The sequence below is a fragment of the Ictidomys tridecemlineatus genome, chromosome 4, assembly GCF_052094955.1.
Source record: "Ictidomys tridecemlineatus isolate mIctTri1 chromosome 4, mIctTri1.hap1, whole genome shotgun sequence".
NCBI classification, from domain to species: domain Eukaryota; kingdom Metazoa; phylum Chordata; class Mammalia; order Rodentia; family Sciuridae; genus Ictidomys; species Ictidomys tridecemlineatus.
Window position 1 is genome coordinate 162,790,149 of NC_135480.1, and position 21,338 is coordinate 162,811,486.

At 37.5% G+C, this 21,338-nt stretch overlaps 1 protein-coding gene across 1 annotated transcript; it reads left to right on the top strand.

The window, feature by feature from the left end:
* The first annotated feature begins 11,027 nt into the window (after positions 1-11,027).
* LOC101976283 (interferon alpha-5) lies at positions 11,028-11,600 on the top strand. The gene has a single exon (XM_005335925.2). It carries the CDS (start codon positions 11,028-11,030, stop codon positions 11,598-11,600), a length of 573 nt encoding a protein of 190 aa, XP_005335982.2.
* The last annotated feature ends 9,738 nt before the right edge of the window (positions 11,601-21,338 follow it).

Sequence of the window (21,338 nt, forward strand, 5' to 3'; positions counted from 1 at the left end):
TCTGGCAGGTCAGTGGATATTATCCTCCCCTGAGTGATAATGATCACTAAGATAATGATCTACTCAAACATTGAATGACCACTTTCAGAAAGCTGTAAAAGAACCGAAGAACAGTCACTGTTCTTAGAGCCTTGCAAATATTAACTCAGTCCTCTCAGTAACCCTGGTTTATAGAATCTACTGGAAAGAAATATAAATCTGGAGTACTTAACCAAAGATCTAATGTCAATACTCCAGGGAGAGTTGAGACAAGTATGTCTAAAGGACTCATTAAAAAAAAAAAAGAAGAAGAAGAAGAAGGAGAACAGGGATGCACGTGGAAATTGTGAACCAAGGAGAAGACACAGCATGGATGAAGTAGATGAGGGAGTTACGATAATGAATTTCAAGTTCACATTAGTCAAGTTATGAAACCAGTCTAGGAAATAAATGGATAAATAAATGGATAAGAAGTAAATGGATAAGGAAAATGCGGTATGCATATACAATAGAGTTTTATGTAGCCATAAAGAAAAAGAAAATTTATGGCATTTTCAGTTACAGGGATAGATCTGGACAACATTGTTAAGAAAAATCAGCCAGACTCAAAAAGTCATGGTTTGTATGGTTTCACTCAAATGTGGAAGCTAGAGAGAGAAAAGAAAAAGGAGGGGAGGGGAATAATTATAATGAAAATATAAGGGAGACCACAGGAGTGCAAATGAGAATTAATATGAGGAAAGAGGGAACGTTAAGTTATGAGCACATATGAATGTATCACTATAAATCCCACTATCGTGTATAATTAGAATGCACCAGTGCAAAAGACTGAAAATAAATGCATAATGATAAAAAAGAAATGTGGTGCCCTAATTGTTGTTGAATGTTCTCAAACGCCTGATTGTGAACCCATAGTTCAAGTGCTGTTCACATATTGCTTGTTTTTTAAAGGAGCTGCATTATGACTAGGACTGAGGGATTCCATGGGTGGCACTGGCCTCATGGATAATCTCCCCCTGCAGGCCTCACTGGAGCAACCTTCCACCCTATCAGTGCTCTGCAGGCTGCTGTGCTCTGTCACTCATGCTGGGGACACTGATGTTGTCCTTATCTCTGGGGGAAGATTCTACTCCAGCCTCCACTTCAGTCACCTCTCTGTGTTAGAGGAAACAAGTGGAATGATTCTAAATCCTGAAATCAGACCTTATAATCTGCAGGAAAAACAAACTCAATTGATGTTGCTTCATTTCCTGAGGATCAGCCCTTGTTTCAGTGGACGCTTAGAGGATCTATCTTATCCTTCCATGGATCATACTGGCTCCTGCAACTTCTTCCTATTTTTAGACATGAGCTCTGATGTTGTGAACATGTAAGAGTTGTGTTTTGGGTATAGTCACTTGCTGGTGGAATCAGGACATGGAACTTTCTAAACAGGAGCACAGTTAAGCTGCTGGATTCTTTGGCAGTTCACTGGGAAAAGAAGAGTGGGCAGGTCCCCTTCTGCTTACTGATTCTGTGCCAGGCTGAACATCAATGGGCATTGACCTTCAAAACTTAGGCTTTAGTAGACAGGAAGAGTCAAACATGGCCATGTTCACATTCCTGGTCATGCAGTTTGAAAAACGTGATTGTCTCCAGGTTGTGCTGTGTTGTGATCCCAGGAGCATTTGGACATTCCTCCTGTTTTTCGGTGCCTGCTCTTAGGTGGGCTGAATGTGCCAAGCTGTAAATGAGGTTGGGTGAAGCACAGCCTGTGTCTGCAGAGAGGAACACTTGACACCTCAGTGTTGATTCTCTCTCTCCCTAGCCCACCCGTACCCCATACTCCACCATGCCTCCAGGCTCCCTGTTCTGTTGAATTCATAAGCTAATAAAACTAGGATTTGAAGCAGTATGTGGCTACACAGATTTTCAGAGGAAGGTTATATTATGAAGTTAGCCATACAATTTTTCCAAGTTATATAAACAAAAAATAATATGAATATAATGAAATATTACATCAAGTGTAAGTAAGTAGCAAGTGAAGAGTGGAAGAGGTTATAATGATTGAAAGATGTCAGCATTCAAAGACAGCCAAGTTCATAAAAAAAAAATTCCACATAGATTTTTTCCTAAACTAGTTACCTCACAAGGGGTGGACAAGGAAAAAAAGGAAAGGGACCAAAATTACTTCACACATAAACTGAGGCTCTCTAGCCCACCAAAGGGAGGGAAGCAATGGAGAGATCCCAGTAAAAGCAAAGCCCCTTCCTTCCCCCTGAACTTCACAATCGCTTCCTGATCCACTTATCAATCTCAGTGCTGTGCAGATTGCTTGAATCCCTCCCAGTCCTACCCAAACAGCGTCCACAGTGTCAGCTGGCTACTGTGTCCTCTGAAGTCCTTTACTCTCCTCTGTGCCCTGATGACCAAGTCCAGACAGAAATAATACAAGCTCATGACCTACACAGAGGGACATTAAGGTCTTCCTGCTGGTAGAAATTAAAAGGATGGAATCTGATTGTAGGAAGGAATTTGTAGGGACAAACCGCACTTAATAAAGAGCTAACACACAATTCAGCAGATTTTTCTGGCTATCTTTTGAGCTTCACAGCGGATAGGCAGCTCCCCTGCCATGCTCTGTGTCCTGAGAAACTGGAGGTAGTGATCACCACAGAGCAAGTTGCATTCTGATCCTTTGTCTGCACAGACCTGTCCTTTTCTCAGAGGATAGGACCTGCCTGAAACTTGATGAATTTTCCCTAAGATTAAAATGCCAAGGAAAGTAGTTTATTCCAATATTAAAGATAAAGGCTTTTCCCTCCTAGGTAAAAGACTTGTGCCTTTTTTTCCCTCTGGAGAAATAAACTATATCATCGGAGATCAACACTGCTTAAACCCAACAATGTCAGCTCTCCACAGATTTGCTGATATCCTCATCTCTTGTGGCCAGCAGATGGTGATCCTCCTCTGTGACTTTGACATAACCTTAGAGTACAGTGGAGCTTGCTGTTTCCTTCTATGACATCATTGTAACAGGGACATCCCCTCCTTTCCAAAAACATTCATAATGCATGAACAAAAACCACTCACATAGGAGTTTCTGACAAACCGAGAACTTTCACTCAACTTTTTCTGTCAAATGTGGTATCTGTATTACAAAAGGGAAATTGATGGAAAGAAACCACAAGGGAGGAGAAAACAGCTGTGTGAATATGCAGAGCAGGCTAATGAGGAGTGAAGGAAGACCCCAAGTGGGGAATTCTAGAGGAAGGGAAAATGATTATTGTGATTTCCTAATGGAAAAAAAAAGTGAGCTAGAGTAATAGGGAGGAATGTGCCAGCCATCAGAATAAGCCCGGAGAGTAACATACCTATTACCAGTCAGTTTCAGAGCCTATCGTATCCAGAATGGCCTACAAGCTGTCATGTTCTGACTCAACCTACAAATAAGACTTATCTTCCATGTGAAGAGTAACTATTCTTCAGTCTTTGCTAGAACTCTTCCCAGATTTTCTTTCTTTTTTAAAAATATCATGCTTTTGAAGGTAGTTATTGAGAGAGGTGAGGTATCACTACTCTGATACAGATCCTTACATAGATGGGAACCATTATCATTACCCAAAAGTACTTTCTGCATTATGAGGAAAAACCCATGCAGTGGTTGGACTTCTGCATAGATCAGAAACCTGCCCCCAAACTTGTCGCTGCTCTTGTCACACCAGAGTGAACTCTTCCCTGAAAAGAGTTTCCCTTAGCCTGCATGCACTGAATGCTGCTTTCTGTTTCCTTTGGGTACAGCTACTATGACATCACATGCAACGGAAAAAGGAGAGCTCTCCAGCAGATGTCTCTGCAAAACCTAGATGTTTTAGGGGAACTTCTGCTTTCTACTTTTTCTGCACTGCTTGCTCTTCAGGGAAAGCTTTAAGCTGAAACCACAACACTTCAGAAAGCAGCCCTATGTGAATGGGCAGGCAGGTGAAGGGAGAGAATGACAAGGGTGTCCTGGGAATTCTACCTGAGAGAGGAAGAAACCTGGGGTGCTATGGGAATGAGTCCTGGGATGCTGAGGGCAAGGGTGGTAGTGGTGTTGGTGTGTGCCTAGGACCAGAATCAAAATGAAACACTATGAGTCTTCTGCTCTTCCATGAAAATGTTCATTCCCACTGTAAGGTATTAACATGAGCCACAATTTCCTGAGTCATTCTTCAGTCTTTATAGAACTCATGACAGAATTATAGGCTTTCAGGTTGCCTTCTTTAAAGGTCAGTTAGTGCCTCTTTAGGGGGGAAAGTTGTAAGAATTCTCTGCAAAAACAAGTGGTATCCTCCTAGACAGGAAAGAAAAATAATAGAATGCCTACATAATTTAAAATCCTGTCTATGGATGATACTATGCTAAGGTCTTTGAAATGCAAGTATTTTTTTAGTGTTTGCAACATATTTTGAACATAAATTTTATGTATAAGAAAACTGTAGTTTGGAGTTTAAGTGGGTTGTGCTATATCACACATATACCTAGCAGAATGGAAATTCAATGCCAGTTCTTTATTCTGGTTGACAACTGATATTGTAAATAGTTTTGATTCCTGTTATAATGGTTAACTCAAATTTTCTTTGGAATTATACACAACACATTCGCACTTTAGATTTCCATGATTCATGTTGCATTTTCAACTGGTTTTGATCAATTTTTTTTTTCAGTTTTGGGTAATAGATTCCCTGATGCATTTCCCTACTTTCAGTTTATAAAGGAAATGTGTCAGTCTTCATGTCAATGTTGAATTGATTATGTGTACCCACAGAAATTTTAATATGTCCAATACTAGGAAAATTATAAGAAGTAATATAAAAGAATTCTTATCAAATACAACAATATCAGAAAATGAAATGTATTTGAACATGGGTGTAGTAACAATTATGTAAATTAAATAAGTTAACAAAGCCAACAATTTTAGGAGTCATTTTCTCATCAGTAATAATAAATATTCTGATGGAAATTGAATAATTTTCTATTCCTGCTCAACAATTCAACAAAACACAAGTAGCTTACTGGTAATCAAAGAGTCATTAATTGAAACAATTATCAATTGTTTTTGTAAATAACTATGTCATAATTTAAAATAAACATATGTGTTAGTGGGCTTTTGTCACTGTGGACAAAACTCCTGACATAAACAAGTATTAAGTATTTTGTAGTAAGAGGCTTCACTCCATAGTCAACTAACTCCATTGCTCTGGGCCTGAGGCAAGGCAGAACATCATGGCGGTGGGGCCAAGCTGCTCAGGTCATTGCATCCTAGGAGCAGAGAAAGAACAAGGAAGCATCCAGGTTCAAGATAAACCCTTCCCTTCCAGGGCAGGCCCCCAGAGACCCACTTCCTCCTGTAGGTCCTTCCTCCTACAGTTTCCTCACAGCCCCCCATAGGCCATTCAGATATCAGTTGGTTAATCAATTGATGAGGTAAAATCCACATGATCCAATCACTTCCCAAGAGCTCAACCTCTCAACATTGCTGCACTGGGAACCAAGTCTTGAAAACTGTTTGGGGAATCCTTCCTCTCTAAACTTTAAAACTATATTAAGCATATTAATATGATTTTCACTACATCAATTACATAAAATCTATCAAAAGTACATTGAAAACAATAGCCAACTATGCACACAAGAAAGTAATCTACAATCTTTCCAGTTCTACTGTTTTTTCTTCCCCCACATCAGAGTCACTAACTTCTCTCTTATCCACACCCCTCCTCTCCCTGGAATGATGGCATCTCAATTGAGCTTCTTGGTTCTTCCTTCTCCATCTCACAGAGAAAATGTGAGGCAGTGGGACCCAGCAAATGGTGCTAAATAAAATTAATCTGCCTTTTCATTTTTACTTATTTCAAAGCCTTTAAAATTTTAGACCTTATAAAATTAGTTTATCATTGATATACATCATGTTTATGTTCATCTTGACATAATTGTGCAAGCATGGTACGCAGTTTGCACCAGTTCAATCCCTGATAATTTCCCTGCCCCTTCCTTCTCCCCCCATTTTCTTTCTTCTACACTACTGATATTTCTTCCTTTTATTTATAGTTTGAGTTTATTGTGTTATGATTATAAATATAGGTTAAATTCACTGTGCTACCTTCATGTATGTAGATAGGAAAGTTTGGTTAGTTCACTCCTCAGTTCTTCCCTTTTCCAGTCGTCCCTCTTCCTTTCTTCTCAATCCCCTTTCTCTATATCACTCATTCTCAATCTCCTTTCTCTACACCACACTCATCTCCTCATCTCCCTTTGGATTCCCCACCCCATTTTTCTTTTCTTTTCTTGGTTATTGATTTGTTTGTTTATTTTTTTGCTTTAGGTTCTGCATATGAGATAAAACATCCAGTCTTTGACTTTTGGTTTATTTCACTTAGCATCATATTCTCCAGTTTCATCCATTTACTAGAAAATGCCATAATTTCATTATTCTATATGTTTGAATAACTCTATTGTGTGTGTGTGTGTGTGTCTATCTCACATTTCTTTATCCTTTCTTCTGTTGATGGGCACATAGGCTGGTTTTAATGCTTGGCTATTATGAATTGTGCTACTATGAATTTGATGTTGCTCCTTCCCTAGAGCATGCTGATTTTAGATGTTTTGGATATACACCCAAGAGGGGATTACTGGATCATGTGGTTGTTGCATTCCTAGTTTTTTGAGGAATCTGTATACTGTTTTCCACAGTGATTGTACTACTATGCAGTCCCACCAAAAATGAACAAGTGTACTATTCCCTCACATTTTTGCCAGCATTTATTACTATTTGTATTCTTGACAATTGCCTTTCTAATTAAAGTGAGATGATATGTCAAGGTAGTTTGGATTTGCAATTCCCTGATTGCTAGAGATGATGAGATATTGAACATTTTTTTTATTGGTTGATCATTTGTGTTTCTTCTTTTGAGTAGTTTCTCTTTAGTTATTTTGCCCATTTATTAATTGGGTTATTTGTGTTTTTGGTATTCATCTTTTTACTTCATTATATATTCTGGAGATTAATCCCCTGAGGAGCAAAATGCAAAGTCATTAAAGGCTTCATCCCTGGTAGCAAGAAGAGAGAATATAGTCATACAAAAAGAAGAATGAGAATCTTGGCAGGGAAAACCTTGAACTAAGGACTCAAAATCCAGTGCTTTTTAATCTAAAGTACTATTCTAATTATTGCATGCAAAATCTGGTAGTCAAACTGGAATGGAGTCCATTATCCCATAGAAATAAATGGAGATAAAGGAAGGAAATGCTCATTTACAGTGTGTGTGTGTGTGTGTGTGTGTGTGTGTGTGTGTGTGTGTGTTAGACCTGAAAGAATGGAAGAATAAAGGTCAGTAGTTTTTACAACCATAAATATCCACCTGAAAATATGGAAAGTCTAAGACAGAGTTTCCTCTATTTCTATGCTCATTTTGTCCAATCACTTTCTACCACTGCAAATATGTTCTTTTCCTCCAACATCTTTTCTTTTGTTTTATCCCGACATTTTCAATTTATTGAGCCCACTTCTCCAAATAAGTCTATAAAATAAACCCAGCAGCAAACTTTTCTTTTTTTTCTAATCTTTTATTTATTTATTTTTTTAAATACACGACAGCAGTGGAATGCATTGCAATTCTTATTACACATATAGAACACAATTTTTCATATCTCTTTATATAAAGTATGTAAACTTTTCCAGGCTATAAACAGGAGACATGAAGCAACTAGCAAGGCAGTTGACCCAGAGCCTTTTGTCATCTCAGTCCTCCATCTTAAGTACCCTGGACTCTCCCTTCTCCAGAAAGGCTCTCCTTTCTACACCTTTAGTTGCCTCTGTGAGCCTTATCAGATGTGAGCTCTGAGCCTTAGTTCTTTGGTTTAGTTGTAATTTGTCTCAAGCCTCTGGCTTGATCATGACCCACAACCTTGGGCTGTGGTGAATACAGTAGAGAGCTTTATAGATACTTGAATGCAAGAATAGAAATATGTAAGATTTCTAAGAGGTGTTCATAAATATGTGCTGAGGTGCACACACTGTTTAACAACACATTTAAGTTCTTGTGGATACATTTGAAAGAAGGCAGCCTAGGATACAACATTGGTAAGTGTATGGAGGCCAATTTTGCTATTATGTAACATTGCCTGACAAAGAGAAGGGGAGGAATGGGAGCTGAATTGAAAGACTGTCATGGCTGAAGAAGGGCTGTACAGGAAAATATTGATCAATCTAGAAATCAGTTCTGGTTCTTTTGGCCAGAAATGTCCCCAGAAACCAAGCGAGACTGGGGAGTGAGAAAAGGGTGCATTGGGTTCCAACATTGACTCCGCTATTCATGAGACACCTGTACTTCCTTTTTTTGTGGTAAATGTGGGCAATAGCATTGTCTGCTATGGTCTCTGGAAATTCAATAGACTGAGCAATGGTACATGGTAAATATATATAGAAACATGAATATTGCTATTATTATTATTATTATTTTAGAAATTCTAAGGGCAATGTCTCATTGACTGTAAAAACTTTATACAACTTAAATATTTCATTCTTTCATTAACATGATTTATATTATTTATCTCTACTAGCTTTGGGAAAATATATTTTGAAAGCATCAATTCTGTGTTTCTTGACAGAGAAAAATTACAGGAAGAATACTGATCTTTGAGGTTTTTTTCTTCATCAGGGAAAATTCAATATATCTAACACTTTTCCATTATCCAGATAAAATACTGAGATCTCACAAATTAGCCTTTCTTGCACATGAACTTATGTGTTGGTTGGTGTGTCTTCCCTCACACTATGTGAAGCCTGGATTTGCAAAACTGGAAACAAGCCCTGGACCAGGAATTAATGACTCTTCCTTGAGCCCACATCTGCTTGCTACTTTCCTTTACATTCCTTACCCAACTGCCTCTTTTCTATCCTATCTAGTAATTTGCTTTGCTGGGCTGAACGTAGCTAAGTTATTTTTTGTCTCTTTTGTTTTCTAGAAGGATATTGTTTTCTTTATGTTTTTATCACATTTTGACATGTATTTGTGTTATTTTTGTCTCCAATCATTGGGATATAAAAAGTGACAACTTTTGCTTTCTATGAAGAAGAAAATGAGAAAGAAAAATATCTAGTGTCTTATGTGCTACGTGGAACAGTTGCACAGGCGACTAACCTTAATATCTTTAGATCTCAGTATTGGTATTTCGGAAAAAGATGATTTGCTTGTGTTGATAAGAGTCAATTAGGATTAGACTTCTGCAATTTCTTTAGAAAGTTTGAAATTAAATTAAAAAAAATAAAAGTGAGAGCATTTTCTCAATTTTGTTTTCTCATTATCATGATATTGGTTCCCAAAGTGTGAAAATTACTCCTTTGAGGTACTCAAAGCTAACCCTATCTGACAAAAATTTATACCTTAAATTTGTATTTGGGGTAAAAATGGGAGTTCATAACCCAATTGAGTCAAATGTATGAAAGATGATATATCATGAGCTTTGTAATGTTTTGAACAACCAATAAAAAATATAAAAATTAAAAATAAAAAAATAAATAAATTTTAAAAAAATTTAGACCTTAGTATCATTTCTCATTGGGTTTTCTAGGCTGGGGATGTAGCTACCTGGTGGAGTGCTTGCGTAGCCTCAACAGAGTCCTGGATTTGATCCCCAGCACTGAAAAAAAAAAAAAAAGAAGTCATTTGGCTTTCCTTTGTATGACATGGAAAGCACATGTGCTGAGTTCATGGAGATAAGTAAAGTGTACGCAAGATCAGTGTTCCAAACCTGTGGCAAATAGATGGCTGGGATTGGAGGACTTTCCTGGGTTGCTGAATCTCCAAATTACATCCTGAGAGGTGGCCTCCATATAGAGATGGACTGTCATTATCTTCAATGTAAATTTTTCTTAAGTTCAAAACAGTGCTTATGAGTGTGTTTTGGGCTTTGAACATTAAATATAAAAATTTTGTATCTTACTATTGGATTCTACTAATGTTATTCAACTTGTCAATTATTACGTTCTGTACTGAAGAGAAGAAAATATCAACTCTTTGAAAAACATGTAGCAAATAATGAAGTAAAAAATTTTGTGGAATTAAAGCAAAGTAAACTAACAATAGATGTGAAGAAAATAATTTTTCATAGTTTATAGCATTTAAATGATTTTAAATATTTTATTACATTAAAATTATTATGCTTTTATTAAGAGCTTATTGGCACATGACTATGATACAATGATTTCTATAAGTAAGTTAGTTACATTAAAGCCACAGAGTAAACTTAATTAGAAAGTTAAATTCAATACCAAAAGCTTTCCTGATTAACTTTTAGCTTAATTTTTTTGTTTTAGTTATACATAGTAGTAGAATGCATTTATGCACTTTGATATATCATACATAAATGGGGTATAATTTCTAATTTTCTCATTGTACATGTTATAGAATCACATTGGTCATGCAGTCATATATGTACATAAGGTAATAATGTCTGTTTCATTCAACTATCCTTCTTATCCTCATATTTCCTACCCTCCATTTACTCCCCTCTACTTAATCCAAAGTAACTCTATTCTCTCCTAGTACACCCCTCCCACCGCATTGACGCCAGGAAAGATGGCACACACCTGCTATCCCAGTGACTGCAGAAGCTGAAAGAGAAGGAGGCCAGCTTCAGCAACTAAGCAAGTCCCTAAACAAATTAGTGAGACCCTGTCTCAAAATAAAAAATAAAAATAAAAAGGAAGAGGATATGACCCAGTAGGAAAAAAAAAGTAATAGGAGTTTCAGTTGGGAAAATAATTCTAAAAGGGGGGTCTCAGGGCAGGGGACAGAAAATCAATATTGAAAAAATGGTTGGTTGGGAAACAGTGCTCTAAGCACATGTAGTGAATGCATAAAGGAAAGCAAAAACAGAAGTAGAAAGTTCCAGGGGTGACATTCAGAAACTTGAAAGTATAATGGTTTCTATATAAGACATAGGAACATGTAAAGGGCTTCAGAGAACCTAGAGGCAAAGATTCAAGATCATCCATCTCAAGCAGCACAGCAGCATCTTCAAGATCCCCAATGGCCTTGCCCTTGGCTTTCCTGCTGGCCCTGGTGGTATTCAACTGCAAGGCCACCTGCTGTCTGGGCTGTGACCTGCCTCAGATTCACAACCTGGGTCTTGAAACTCCTGACAGGAATGAGGAGGGGACCTGGACCCTCCTGGAAAAAATGAGGAGAATTCCCACTTTCTCCTGCCTGAACTACAGAAAGGACTTTGCCTTCCCCCAGGAGCAGTTGGAGGGTGAGCAGGTGCAGAAGGCTCAAGCTGTTGCTGTCCTCCACGAGATGACCCAGCAGGTCTTCAACCTCCTCAGCACCCACGAAGCCTTTGCTGCTTGGAACAAGACCCTCCTGGACACCTTCCTCACTGGCCTCCATCAGCAGCTGGATGACCTGAAAGCCTGTGGGACCCAGCAGGTGGGGGTGGAAGAGGCTCCCCTGAGGGCTGTGAGGAAATACTTCCACAGGATCACTGTCTACCTGAAGGAGAAGAAATACCTGCCTTGTGCCTGGGAGGTGGTCAGAGCAGAAATCATGAAATCCTTCTCTTCATCAGCCAACTTGTATGCAAGACTAAGGAGCATGGAATGAGACCTGGTCCAGCAGGGAAATGCTTCTCACTGATGAGCACACCTTACCACACTCCCACAAGTTCTGCCATTTCAAAGACTCTTTCCTGCTGTTATCATGACATGAACTCAATAATTTTTTAGATATTTTCAGGACTATTATAAAATATCACATTCCTTACCCAGGACCCTTATGATGTATCTATTTATGTATTTATTGAAATATTTAATTTTGTACTATTTATTAAATCTTAATGATATTTGTTTATATAATCTCAGGTGTGCCTTTAAATTGTGTCTGATAAAATAAAATATATACTTCATGTTTAGTCAACTTTTTATTTTGTTTCTTTTTTTTTTTAAATTTATATTACATATTTATTTATTTTTTTTCTTTTTTTTTTATTGATTGTTCAAAACATTACAGAGCTCAAGACATATCATCTTTCATACATTCGACTCAATTGGGTTTTGAACTCCCCAAATACATAATACAGACTCACTTCTGTTACATACTCACATTTTTACATAATGGCATATTAGTGACTGTTGTATTCTGCTACCTTTCCTATCCCCTACTATCCCCCCTCCCCTCCCCTCCCCTCCCATCTTCCCTCTCTACCTCCTCTGCTGTTGTTCAATTCTCTCCCCTTTTTTCCCCCCACCCCCTTGCCCCTCATAACCTCTTATAATTTTGTGTATCACTGAAGGTCTCCTACCATTTCCATATGTTTTCCCTTCTCTCTTCCTTTCTCTCCCCCCATTCGTCTTAGTTTACTGTTACTCTTTTATTTTGTTTCTTTTATTAAATTTTTATTATGAAAGTTTGCACTTATTCTTGAAAGAATTCATCACATTTCATTTTGTGACTTGATCAAAAAATCAACGGTATAATTGATTTACCCACTAATGTTACATTTAGGCTATACTTAAAAATTTACATCGTGTAAATCAGTTGCAAGTTGTTCTGAGGGTATGGAGGTGAACATGACATACAGTTCCTACTCTCATCTATCTGATTTTTGTTTTGTTTTGTTTTAGTTGTAGATGGACACAATATGTTTATTTTATTTTTATGTCATGCTGAGGATAAAATTCAGCCTCATGTGCGCTAGGCAAGCACTCTACCACTGAGCTACAACTCCAACCCTCTGATATTTACAGGGAAAGAAACCTAAACAAGTTGATCATACTGAATGTCCATTATGTTAAATGCTACAATGAGAAGTATGAGGAAACCAGTGAAATTCTCTCAGTGGAAGGTACATGCAGCATGTTAGCCCATAAAGGTGAATGCAGAGAAATCTTTTCTAAATTGCAAGTTTGTACATTCATTGGGTATTTGCACTTTGATGTCTATCAAGAAACACAATGTCTGATGGCAACTCTACCTGTCATGATTGGTGACTGTAATTCTAGCCGAGAAGACGGTCTTGTGGGGAGAGAGTGTAGAGACAGAAAAAGACAAACTGAGAACTTTTTGACTTTTAGTAAAGGGAAGGGAGAGAAGATCCAAGAAGGTGATAGAGATTGAAGACACTGATATTAGAAGGATAATAAGGGAGAATGGTAGAGATAAAGTGTATAAGAAAATTAATTTGCCTAGAAGAGGTATCCATGGATTTACTGAAGATGTGGATTTAATTTCTCACTATTAGGCAAGTGTGATTCCAAAGAGAGCAGGTTGGGTAGAAGTGATCAACAGAAACCATACTGGATGGGGTAAAAGATGAATAAATGAAAAAAAGTTAGTGAGAAATAGAGAAAACACTAATGAGAGATTATCTTCTGAGGCATGGATAAAAATAGGGTGTGATCTGAAAAAGATTATTTTGTTCTGGGCATGGTTTTCACTTTTTGAAACATTTTGTTCAGTTGGATATCGTGGATTTAAGATATTGTCAATATCTTATATTGTATTAATTTAAAATCATGATATATTTTATTACAATGATCACTTATTCTCATTTGATTGGTATCATGTTAAATGTCAGTCTGCTCTTCTGTGGATTGAAACCATCACTGAAATGGGAAAATTGATGGAACTGGTGAGCATTAGAAATGGATCCTAGAATTATTGGGTTGGAAATGACCCTGAAGTATGTGGGAGTTAAATAAGAGAAGAGATGGTCTCCCATGTGTTATGTCACCTGAGCTATCAGTCAGTTTAACCTTCAACTCATTCAGACTTACATCTTTTCCTTTTACTCCATTGTTTTCAAATGCAATAACAGCTTCCTAGAAATAATGACCAGAGAAAGAAAAATAATGCATCAAAAATTATTGAGAATAATGGTTCATGCCCTTTTGTCTTCATTTTTTTCTTGGCTATTTTGCTTCTAACTTCAAGAAAAAAAAAGAAAGCAGTTCAGAAGCAGCAAGATAATCCTTGTTCAGAAAGATATTAAATAAAAAAGAATGCATAAATCTTGAAAGACTCCAAAAACAGTTCATAAACAAACAAAAACATCAGGCTAATTTTATTTAGCATAATTTGCTGGGTCTCACTGCCACGTGTCTCCTCTGTGAGCGGAAGAGTAAACCAAGAAGCTCAACTGAAATTTCATCACCCCAGGGACAGGAGGGGTGTAGATAAAAGGAGGAGACAGTGACTCTGCAGTAGAAAAAGAAAAATCATGAGATCTGGAAAGATTACGGGTGGTTATTTTTTCTACATAGTGTTCTCTTCTTTGTAAGGTTTTTCTCCAGAAAAATTTTATGCAATTAATATATTGAAAATCATATTAATATGCTTAATATGTTTAAGTAAGAACATAGCTACTTAAAATAATAATTTATTGTTGCTTTAATGAATTCTATTTTGAACACCAGCAAGCACTTGGTTCTTGTTAATTTGTTAGGGAGAAATAGATATCTAATTTAGTCCTTCCTCAAAATTTCTCATTATTAGTGCTCACATAAGGATTCCTGGAAATACTGGCTTCTTATTAAGCTATTCAACTTACCGCATGTCACACTGGTTTACATCAACAGCTTTTTAACACACTTCATTTTGGGGTGTAGTTACATGTGTTAAGAACTCTTTTGTATTATTCCTGGTAATTTTCTTGGTTTTATAAATATCACAAACTTGTGTGGATACCCCCCCCCCAAAAAAAAAGTTCATGGAAGTGCAGAAGACACTTAGTGTTTCGTAGTGATTCTGGCCCCAGGCATACCCTCTCCCAAAAAAAGCCCAACAATTACAACAAAAAATAACATACTTACCATAGAGATAAAGACTGACATACTTCCTTTCTAAAATGAAAGTAGGAAACTGGATTAGTGAATCCATTACTCAATAATAAAAAAAAAGGTTGAAAATATAACAAAAATCATGTGCATCTGGAACAGAATAGAGAATTGTGCATGTTTCCAGAATAAAAGGAATTTAACAACTGTAAGTGAAATATAAAATATAAAACTTACAAAATCAGTCATAAATTGGGATGAAGAATTTTATGTTGAAAAGTCCATTCTGTTTGGATGTGTGATGTTGAACAACCCAGTGAAACTCTTTGAGCCACAGAGAGCACCGATTTCTTAGAAATAAAATAAGTTCAAAATACTGAGTTTTTATAAACAGTAAGCAAACACTTGCCTTTAAAAACATTTGGGTTGATATCTTTCACAGACTACATTTTTGAAATATGGTAGTATTTTTCTTATTTTCTTCACTGCCTAGAAGAACATTATTTGTCTCCATATAACATTTTTGGAACTGTGCCCCTCCCCCTTCATTCCCTGACCTCCAAAGGAGTCAACCCAAAATTCAAAAGTCTGTCATGAGTTTGAGAAAGGATGAAAAATTGTTCCTCCTCATGTTGAATAAGTGTCATGTACATGCACTCAGGTAATGGTGGCTTGCATTAATACTTGACGGTGGGAATGAACGTCTTCATGGAAGTGCAGAAGACACAAGAATGTTTCCTGGTGATTCTGGTCCCAGGCACACCCTCTCTCCCCCCCCTCAGCATTCCAGGACACCACAGTTTCCTTCCTCTCCCTGGTAGAATCCCAGGTCACCCTTGTCATTCTCTCCCTTCACCTGCCTGCCCATTCACACAGGGCTGCTTTCTGATGTGTTGTGGTTTCAGCTTAAAGGTTTCCCTGAAGAGCAGTGCAGCAAAAGTAGAAAGCAAAAGTTCCCCTAAAACGTCTAGGTTTTGCAGAGACATCTGCAGGAGAGCTCTCCTTAATTTCCGTTGCATGTGATGTCATAGTAGCTGTGCCCAAAGGAAACAGAAAGCAGCGGCCAGTGCTTGCAGACTAAGGGAAACTCTTTCAGGGAAGTACAAGAACCAAGATGAGGGTGGCGGTGGCGGACAGGTTTCTGACATATGCAGAAGTCCTTGCACTGCGTGGGGATTTCTCTTCATTTTCCGGAGACTACTTTTAGACAATGATATCCCCCTCAAAAGTATCAACCCACTAACTGAAAGCAAAAATTGAGTGAAAGTTTTCGGCTTGTCAGAAACTTCTGTATTTGTGTTACTCCCCTCCCCCACCCCCTTATGCATATTTTTGGAAATGAGGGATTTCCCTGTTACAATGACGTCACAGTAACTGTAGGGAAAAGGAAACGCAAAGCAAGATCCGGGACACTCTGGGCTTGTTTCAAGATTTCTCGGGCCCCAGCGCCACCTCCTGGCCACCATGGATGAAGACGGATGAAGATGGTGGCACATCAAGTCTCTAGATGTTTATGCCCAAGTCCGATTCCTGCCACTGTGCTTATTATTTATTTGTTTGTTTGTTTTCTCGGAGCTAAAAGAGCTGACCCCAGTAGGGAATGAGCCCCTTTATTTGGTGTATTTATCTTAGGGAAAATATTCCCAGTTTTTGTGTTGGTAATTTATGTTGTATTTGTAATTACATTTGTAATTTTATAATGTGTTAACTCTTGCTATAATTTCTCTCTCCATTTTTTTTTTTTTTTTGGTATCAAGTATTCAACCTGGAGGTACTTTTACCAGTGAGCCACATCTCCAGCACCCACTTTTTTCTTTCCTTCTTTGTTTGTGTTTTGTTTTTGAAACAGACTCTCACTAAGTCACTAAGCTGCATAGGGTCTCACTAAGTTCCTTTGGCTTTGAATTTGTGATCCTCCTGTCGAAGCCTCCATAGTCACTGGGATAGCAGGCCTATGACACTTTGTCTTGCTGGTGATGCTTATTTTTAACTTCACATGTATACAAAGAGCTGGACAGTTACTTTTTTATTTAAATCATGGGCGATCTAGGTCAGAGAACCAGGCCTTTTCCTAATCACATTCCTATTTTGCCTTGAAATATATTCTATTCTCTCTCTTTAAATCTTTTTTTTCATTCAATTCTGTATTCCATCAAGTTTTTTTCATTCCACAGTATGAGATAATGATCTAAATCGCTTTCTTTTAGAATGTCAGGGAATTCCTGGAGTTTTTTGTTGACATGTTCTTTCATTTCCTATTAACATCTGATATATCTTTACCATAAATATAATTACTACTGAAAATACAAAGATTTTTTTTAGATTATTCATTTTATTAGCATGAGTAGTTAAGTTTCCACTCTGCTATACTTCTTTTTATTGGTGATCATTTAAAATGTTTAATTCCTTTGATTAAACCGGGAGAGGCCCCAAATCCATTTCTACTTTTTAAATATTATTGCTTACATCATTTCACTTTATCATTGATCTAAGCTAAATAACCATAGTCTCATGAAAATAATGACCACTGTATCTTCCAAAATGGTTTTAAAGTGCATCAAGGATTGGGATACATGATAAAAACTACTGAAAAAAAGCAGGATCAGCAAAACTTTCTCAGAACTTAGAGCCAGGAACAATTATTAACCACAGAGCAATAATATTAATTTCAAATTAATTGTACAAGATGTACAATAGTCACCAAAATAAGAATGACTGGGGAGAAATAACTTCATAACCATGTAAACAAAGACTTAAAACAATTGTTATCACAAATTCATAAAATAAAATTTAGGGGGTGGCATGGTGGCTCAGTGGCAGAGCACTTGCCTAGCACATGTGAGACGCTGGGTTCGATTCTCAGCACCACATAAAAGTAAATAAATAAAATAAAGGTATAAAAAATGAATAAATAAAATTTAGAAATCATTTAAATCTCCAGTATAGGATTTTGCATGGAATCTCCAGCCTGCCAGTTCACATGTGTGATGCTGGGCAACTCACCTGGCTTCTGTGGGTCTTAGTTTCTCAAATGTAAGGTGGAGTGGAAATATTCACAGCACTATTATATTAAACCAACACATATGTTTTTGAAAACTTAGCAGTGTGCCTTCCAGTGAATGAGTTCTTAATATATGGTAGCCATCTTCATATTTATTCATAGATCTAGCTTAGAATCGTATTTTCCTATTAGATTCCATGAAACTGTTCTGCAAAAACTTGTTAGAAAATGACTTCTCAAAGATGGGATTCCAGTTCTGGAAGAATTAATGGGAAAACAGTCAGCCCTTCTTATCAGAGCAGTGATGGATTTATGTCCAGTCAGCAAACAGTGCTGAGTGCGAATATCTGAATGAGAGAGTCCTCTCCCAGAGAGCCAGGGACAAGACACAGGTCCTGGTCCCTGTACTCTTCTTCCCATGAACCCCTATACCTGCTGCACTGAATCCACTGGTTCCTGATCACAATCACTTAGTCCCTAGCTGCCCGCCTATTCACGCAGCTGTTTCTGGTTCTACTGTGGTTCCTCTTTTCTGCTGTGGTTTCTGATTTCAAGATCTCTTTGAAGAGTGGAAAGCCACAAGAAGAAAGTAAATGAGAGCCATTTTTCAAAACGGCTGTAAGCAGGTTTGTATCTGTGTGTGTCCTGAGGAACATTTGGGAGGCCCGAGGGAATGCCCCCTTACAATGATGTAATACAAATTGAAAGTAAAAGGAAACCCCTGCATCAAGTTCATTGATGGAGTGGACTCGCAGAATGCTCGCGCGGGAAGCGTGCCCCCTGCTGGCCACAAGTGGCCAGGGCCCAGAACACGTCTGTAGAGCGCAGGTTTCTCTTTCATGCGCCAAATCCTGTTCCTTCCTTGGATTCGCCCCAGAAAGAAGTCGCAAATATTGGCCCAGTACTAGAATAGAACTGTTCTTTTAGCGTATATAGTTACAAGAACAAATAATTTCCGGCTCAGGCAGGGCGCGGCCTCTGGTCAATGGGCCTCTCTGGAGAGAAAAGGGGTTTAGGATGTGCTTTCTGCCTCCAGCCTTCTGCACACTTCTCAAAACTCCTGATCACTGTCCCTTATCCACTCTCCGGGTGAGCTGGACAAATTTGTGTGGAACTGCAGAGGTAAGTAGACGGAAACCTTATATCTGCTGGTGTGTTAAGAGTAAATTTTGCTTCGCAGTTTACTCCAAATATCATAGTCTGTCTGACTTTCGTTTAACTATGAAAGTCCACCTATTGTTACCGTGAATAGTAATATTTACAACACTTACATGAGTCAAATGGAGGGTTCGGGTGTATTTTAGAAACAGTTAAAAATCCTAATCTTGCCAAAGACAGCCAGCGAGTCCTTTTCATTGAAACGTAATGGATATTGGGAGAATTGGGAGATGTTACTGTAACCACTTTTGTGTAGAATTGTGTGTGTGTGTGTGTGTGTGTGTGCACGCATGCATCACTCAGGCAGGGGAAGGAACATCAATTTGGGAGAATGTTCCTTGGATATTTGCCTCAGACGATCTATCCAAGACTTCAGTTTGCTTCTCTACAAACTAGGTGGAGAAGATCTTAGTAATATTTTAATAGGATTTTTTTTTTTTTTTTTGGTCTTCCTTTCCTTCACTCCTGCGTTTTGGGCAAACCAGGTTAGGAGCAATTTCTTTACATTTTGTTGTTTGCCTAAACTATGGTGTAGAGACCATGATAGGCTCCTATATTATGGTTATCTGCCCTAAGCTAGAGTATATGGTAGTCTGAATGAAAGGATAGTTAATTGTGGTAAACTGTGGTATATTCTTATAGTAGAATATTATTCAGCAAATAATAAAGAGAAATCACATTATTGACACTTGAGAATAATTTAATAATTTTGTTAATTCTATGTGTAACTAACATCCATTATTCTGCCATAGTTTACTATTTCACTTGTTGATTGGCAGTTAGGATTTTTTTCAGGGTTCTGAATGCAAATAAAGCTGCTCTGACCATTTATGTGTGTCAGTCTTTGTGAGGATGTATGTTTTTTATTTCTTTTAGGTAAATATGTAGGAGTGGAATGTCTAAATCTGTGAAAAGTATATGTTTTGCATCTTAGGAAGCTGTCAAACTGTTTTCCCAACTGCTTGTACCATTTTACATCCCAACCTTCAATAGAGAAGAGTCCCAGCTAATGTCACCTCTCTCCAATACAAGTTATGGATAATTTTTTTAAGTTTGGCCATGTCCAGAAACAGGAAATGGTATTTAACAGTGCTCTTAATTTGCATTTCCCTAATGACTAACAATGTTGAGCATTTTTTCACATCTTCATATGAAATTAACATATATTCTTTGATAAAATGTCTGTACACACAAATCTGTCAAATCTAACTGAAAATATTTACAGAAAAAAAATGAAAGAATTTAAAGAACTTCAATTCTTCAAACCCAAATTTTATCTGGGTTGTGATGTGACTTGTAGTCTGGATAAGAAGCACATCTCAATGTTTCTCCAACTAAAACGAGTGATTCCATCTGTTACTCCTAGAGAACCTGACTTCAGTTTTCCTGAGATGCTGGAGGATTGGGCCAGCTCCAGTGAGCCCACAACACAGCTGTCTTCTCTGTACTACCTCTGCAACTTCTTCAGCACGAAGGTCCCAGGATGTCAGGGATGAGACCCTCTTGGAGAAATTCTTCATTGAACATCGTTAGTAGCTGAGGATGAATTTAAATCAAGAGAGAGATTTGAAAGCATGTTGCAGAACAGAGATTTGAATATTGGATACAAAAATTGCTTTCCAGAAAGGATGTTTTCCTAATGGAGGAAGGATATAGATACTACATTAAGAAAATACCATAGGGGAAGTCAGCAGGTGCTTTCTCTTTGTTAACAAGTTCACTAAAAAGTGTTTAAGGAAAAAAGGAGAGAACTAGAGTTTCACAAAATGGTAACAATATGATTCATGTATTAAAGTATTCATGCATTTTGGAAGTTGCTGCTACAACTAAAAATTGAAGGCTGAAATTAACAATGATGACCTTAAAAGCAGTGAAACATGAATTTTGGTCAGTGATCAGCCTGACAGATTTAACTTTGTTCTTGTGTGTTTATGTTAGTCCTGGTATTTAGATCTTATTAAAAAAAATGTTCTCAATACATTTATAATAATTTTATTTTTAAAAAACAGATGTGATTTCTTAAAAGTTATGTGTGCTTTTGCATACCTATATCTTGGACAGAATACTCAGTCCCCAAGAGCAAAGAACCATCTTCCTTTTTCCTAGAATCCAAGTAAAGTGACCTCTTTATATTAGTCTTAATTCATTCAAAATATAAAATATAGCTTTAATAATTATCTACAAGATATGGTCATGTGGGAAGAGGGAATGACTGAAAACATGGAGTAAACTTTAAGCCTAGTATCAAGAAGTTATGTTTGTGTGGATTGTGAAATATATATTCTTTTGGGGTTTTTAAAAAATAATATTCACAGGTGTGGTGGTGCATGCCTTATATCCCAGCGAATATGGAGGCTAAAGCAGGAGAATCACAAGTTTGATACCAGCCTTAGCAACTTAGTGAGGTCC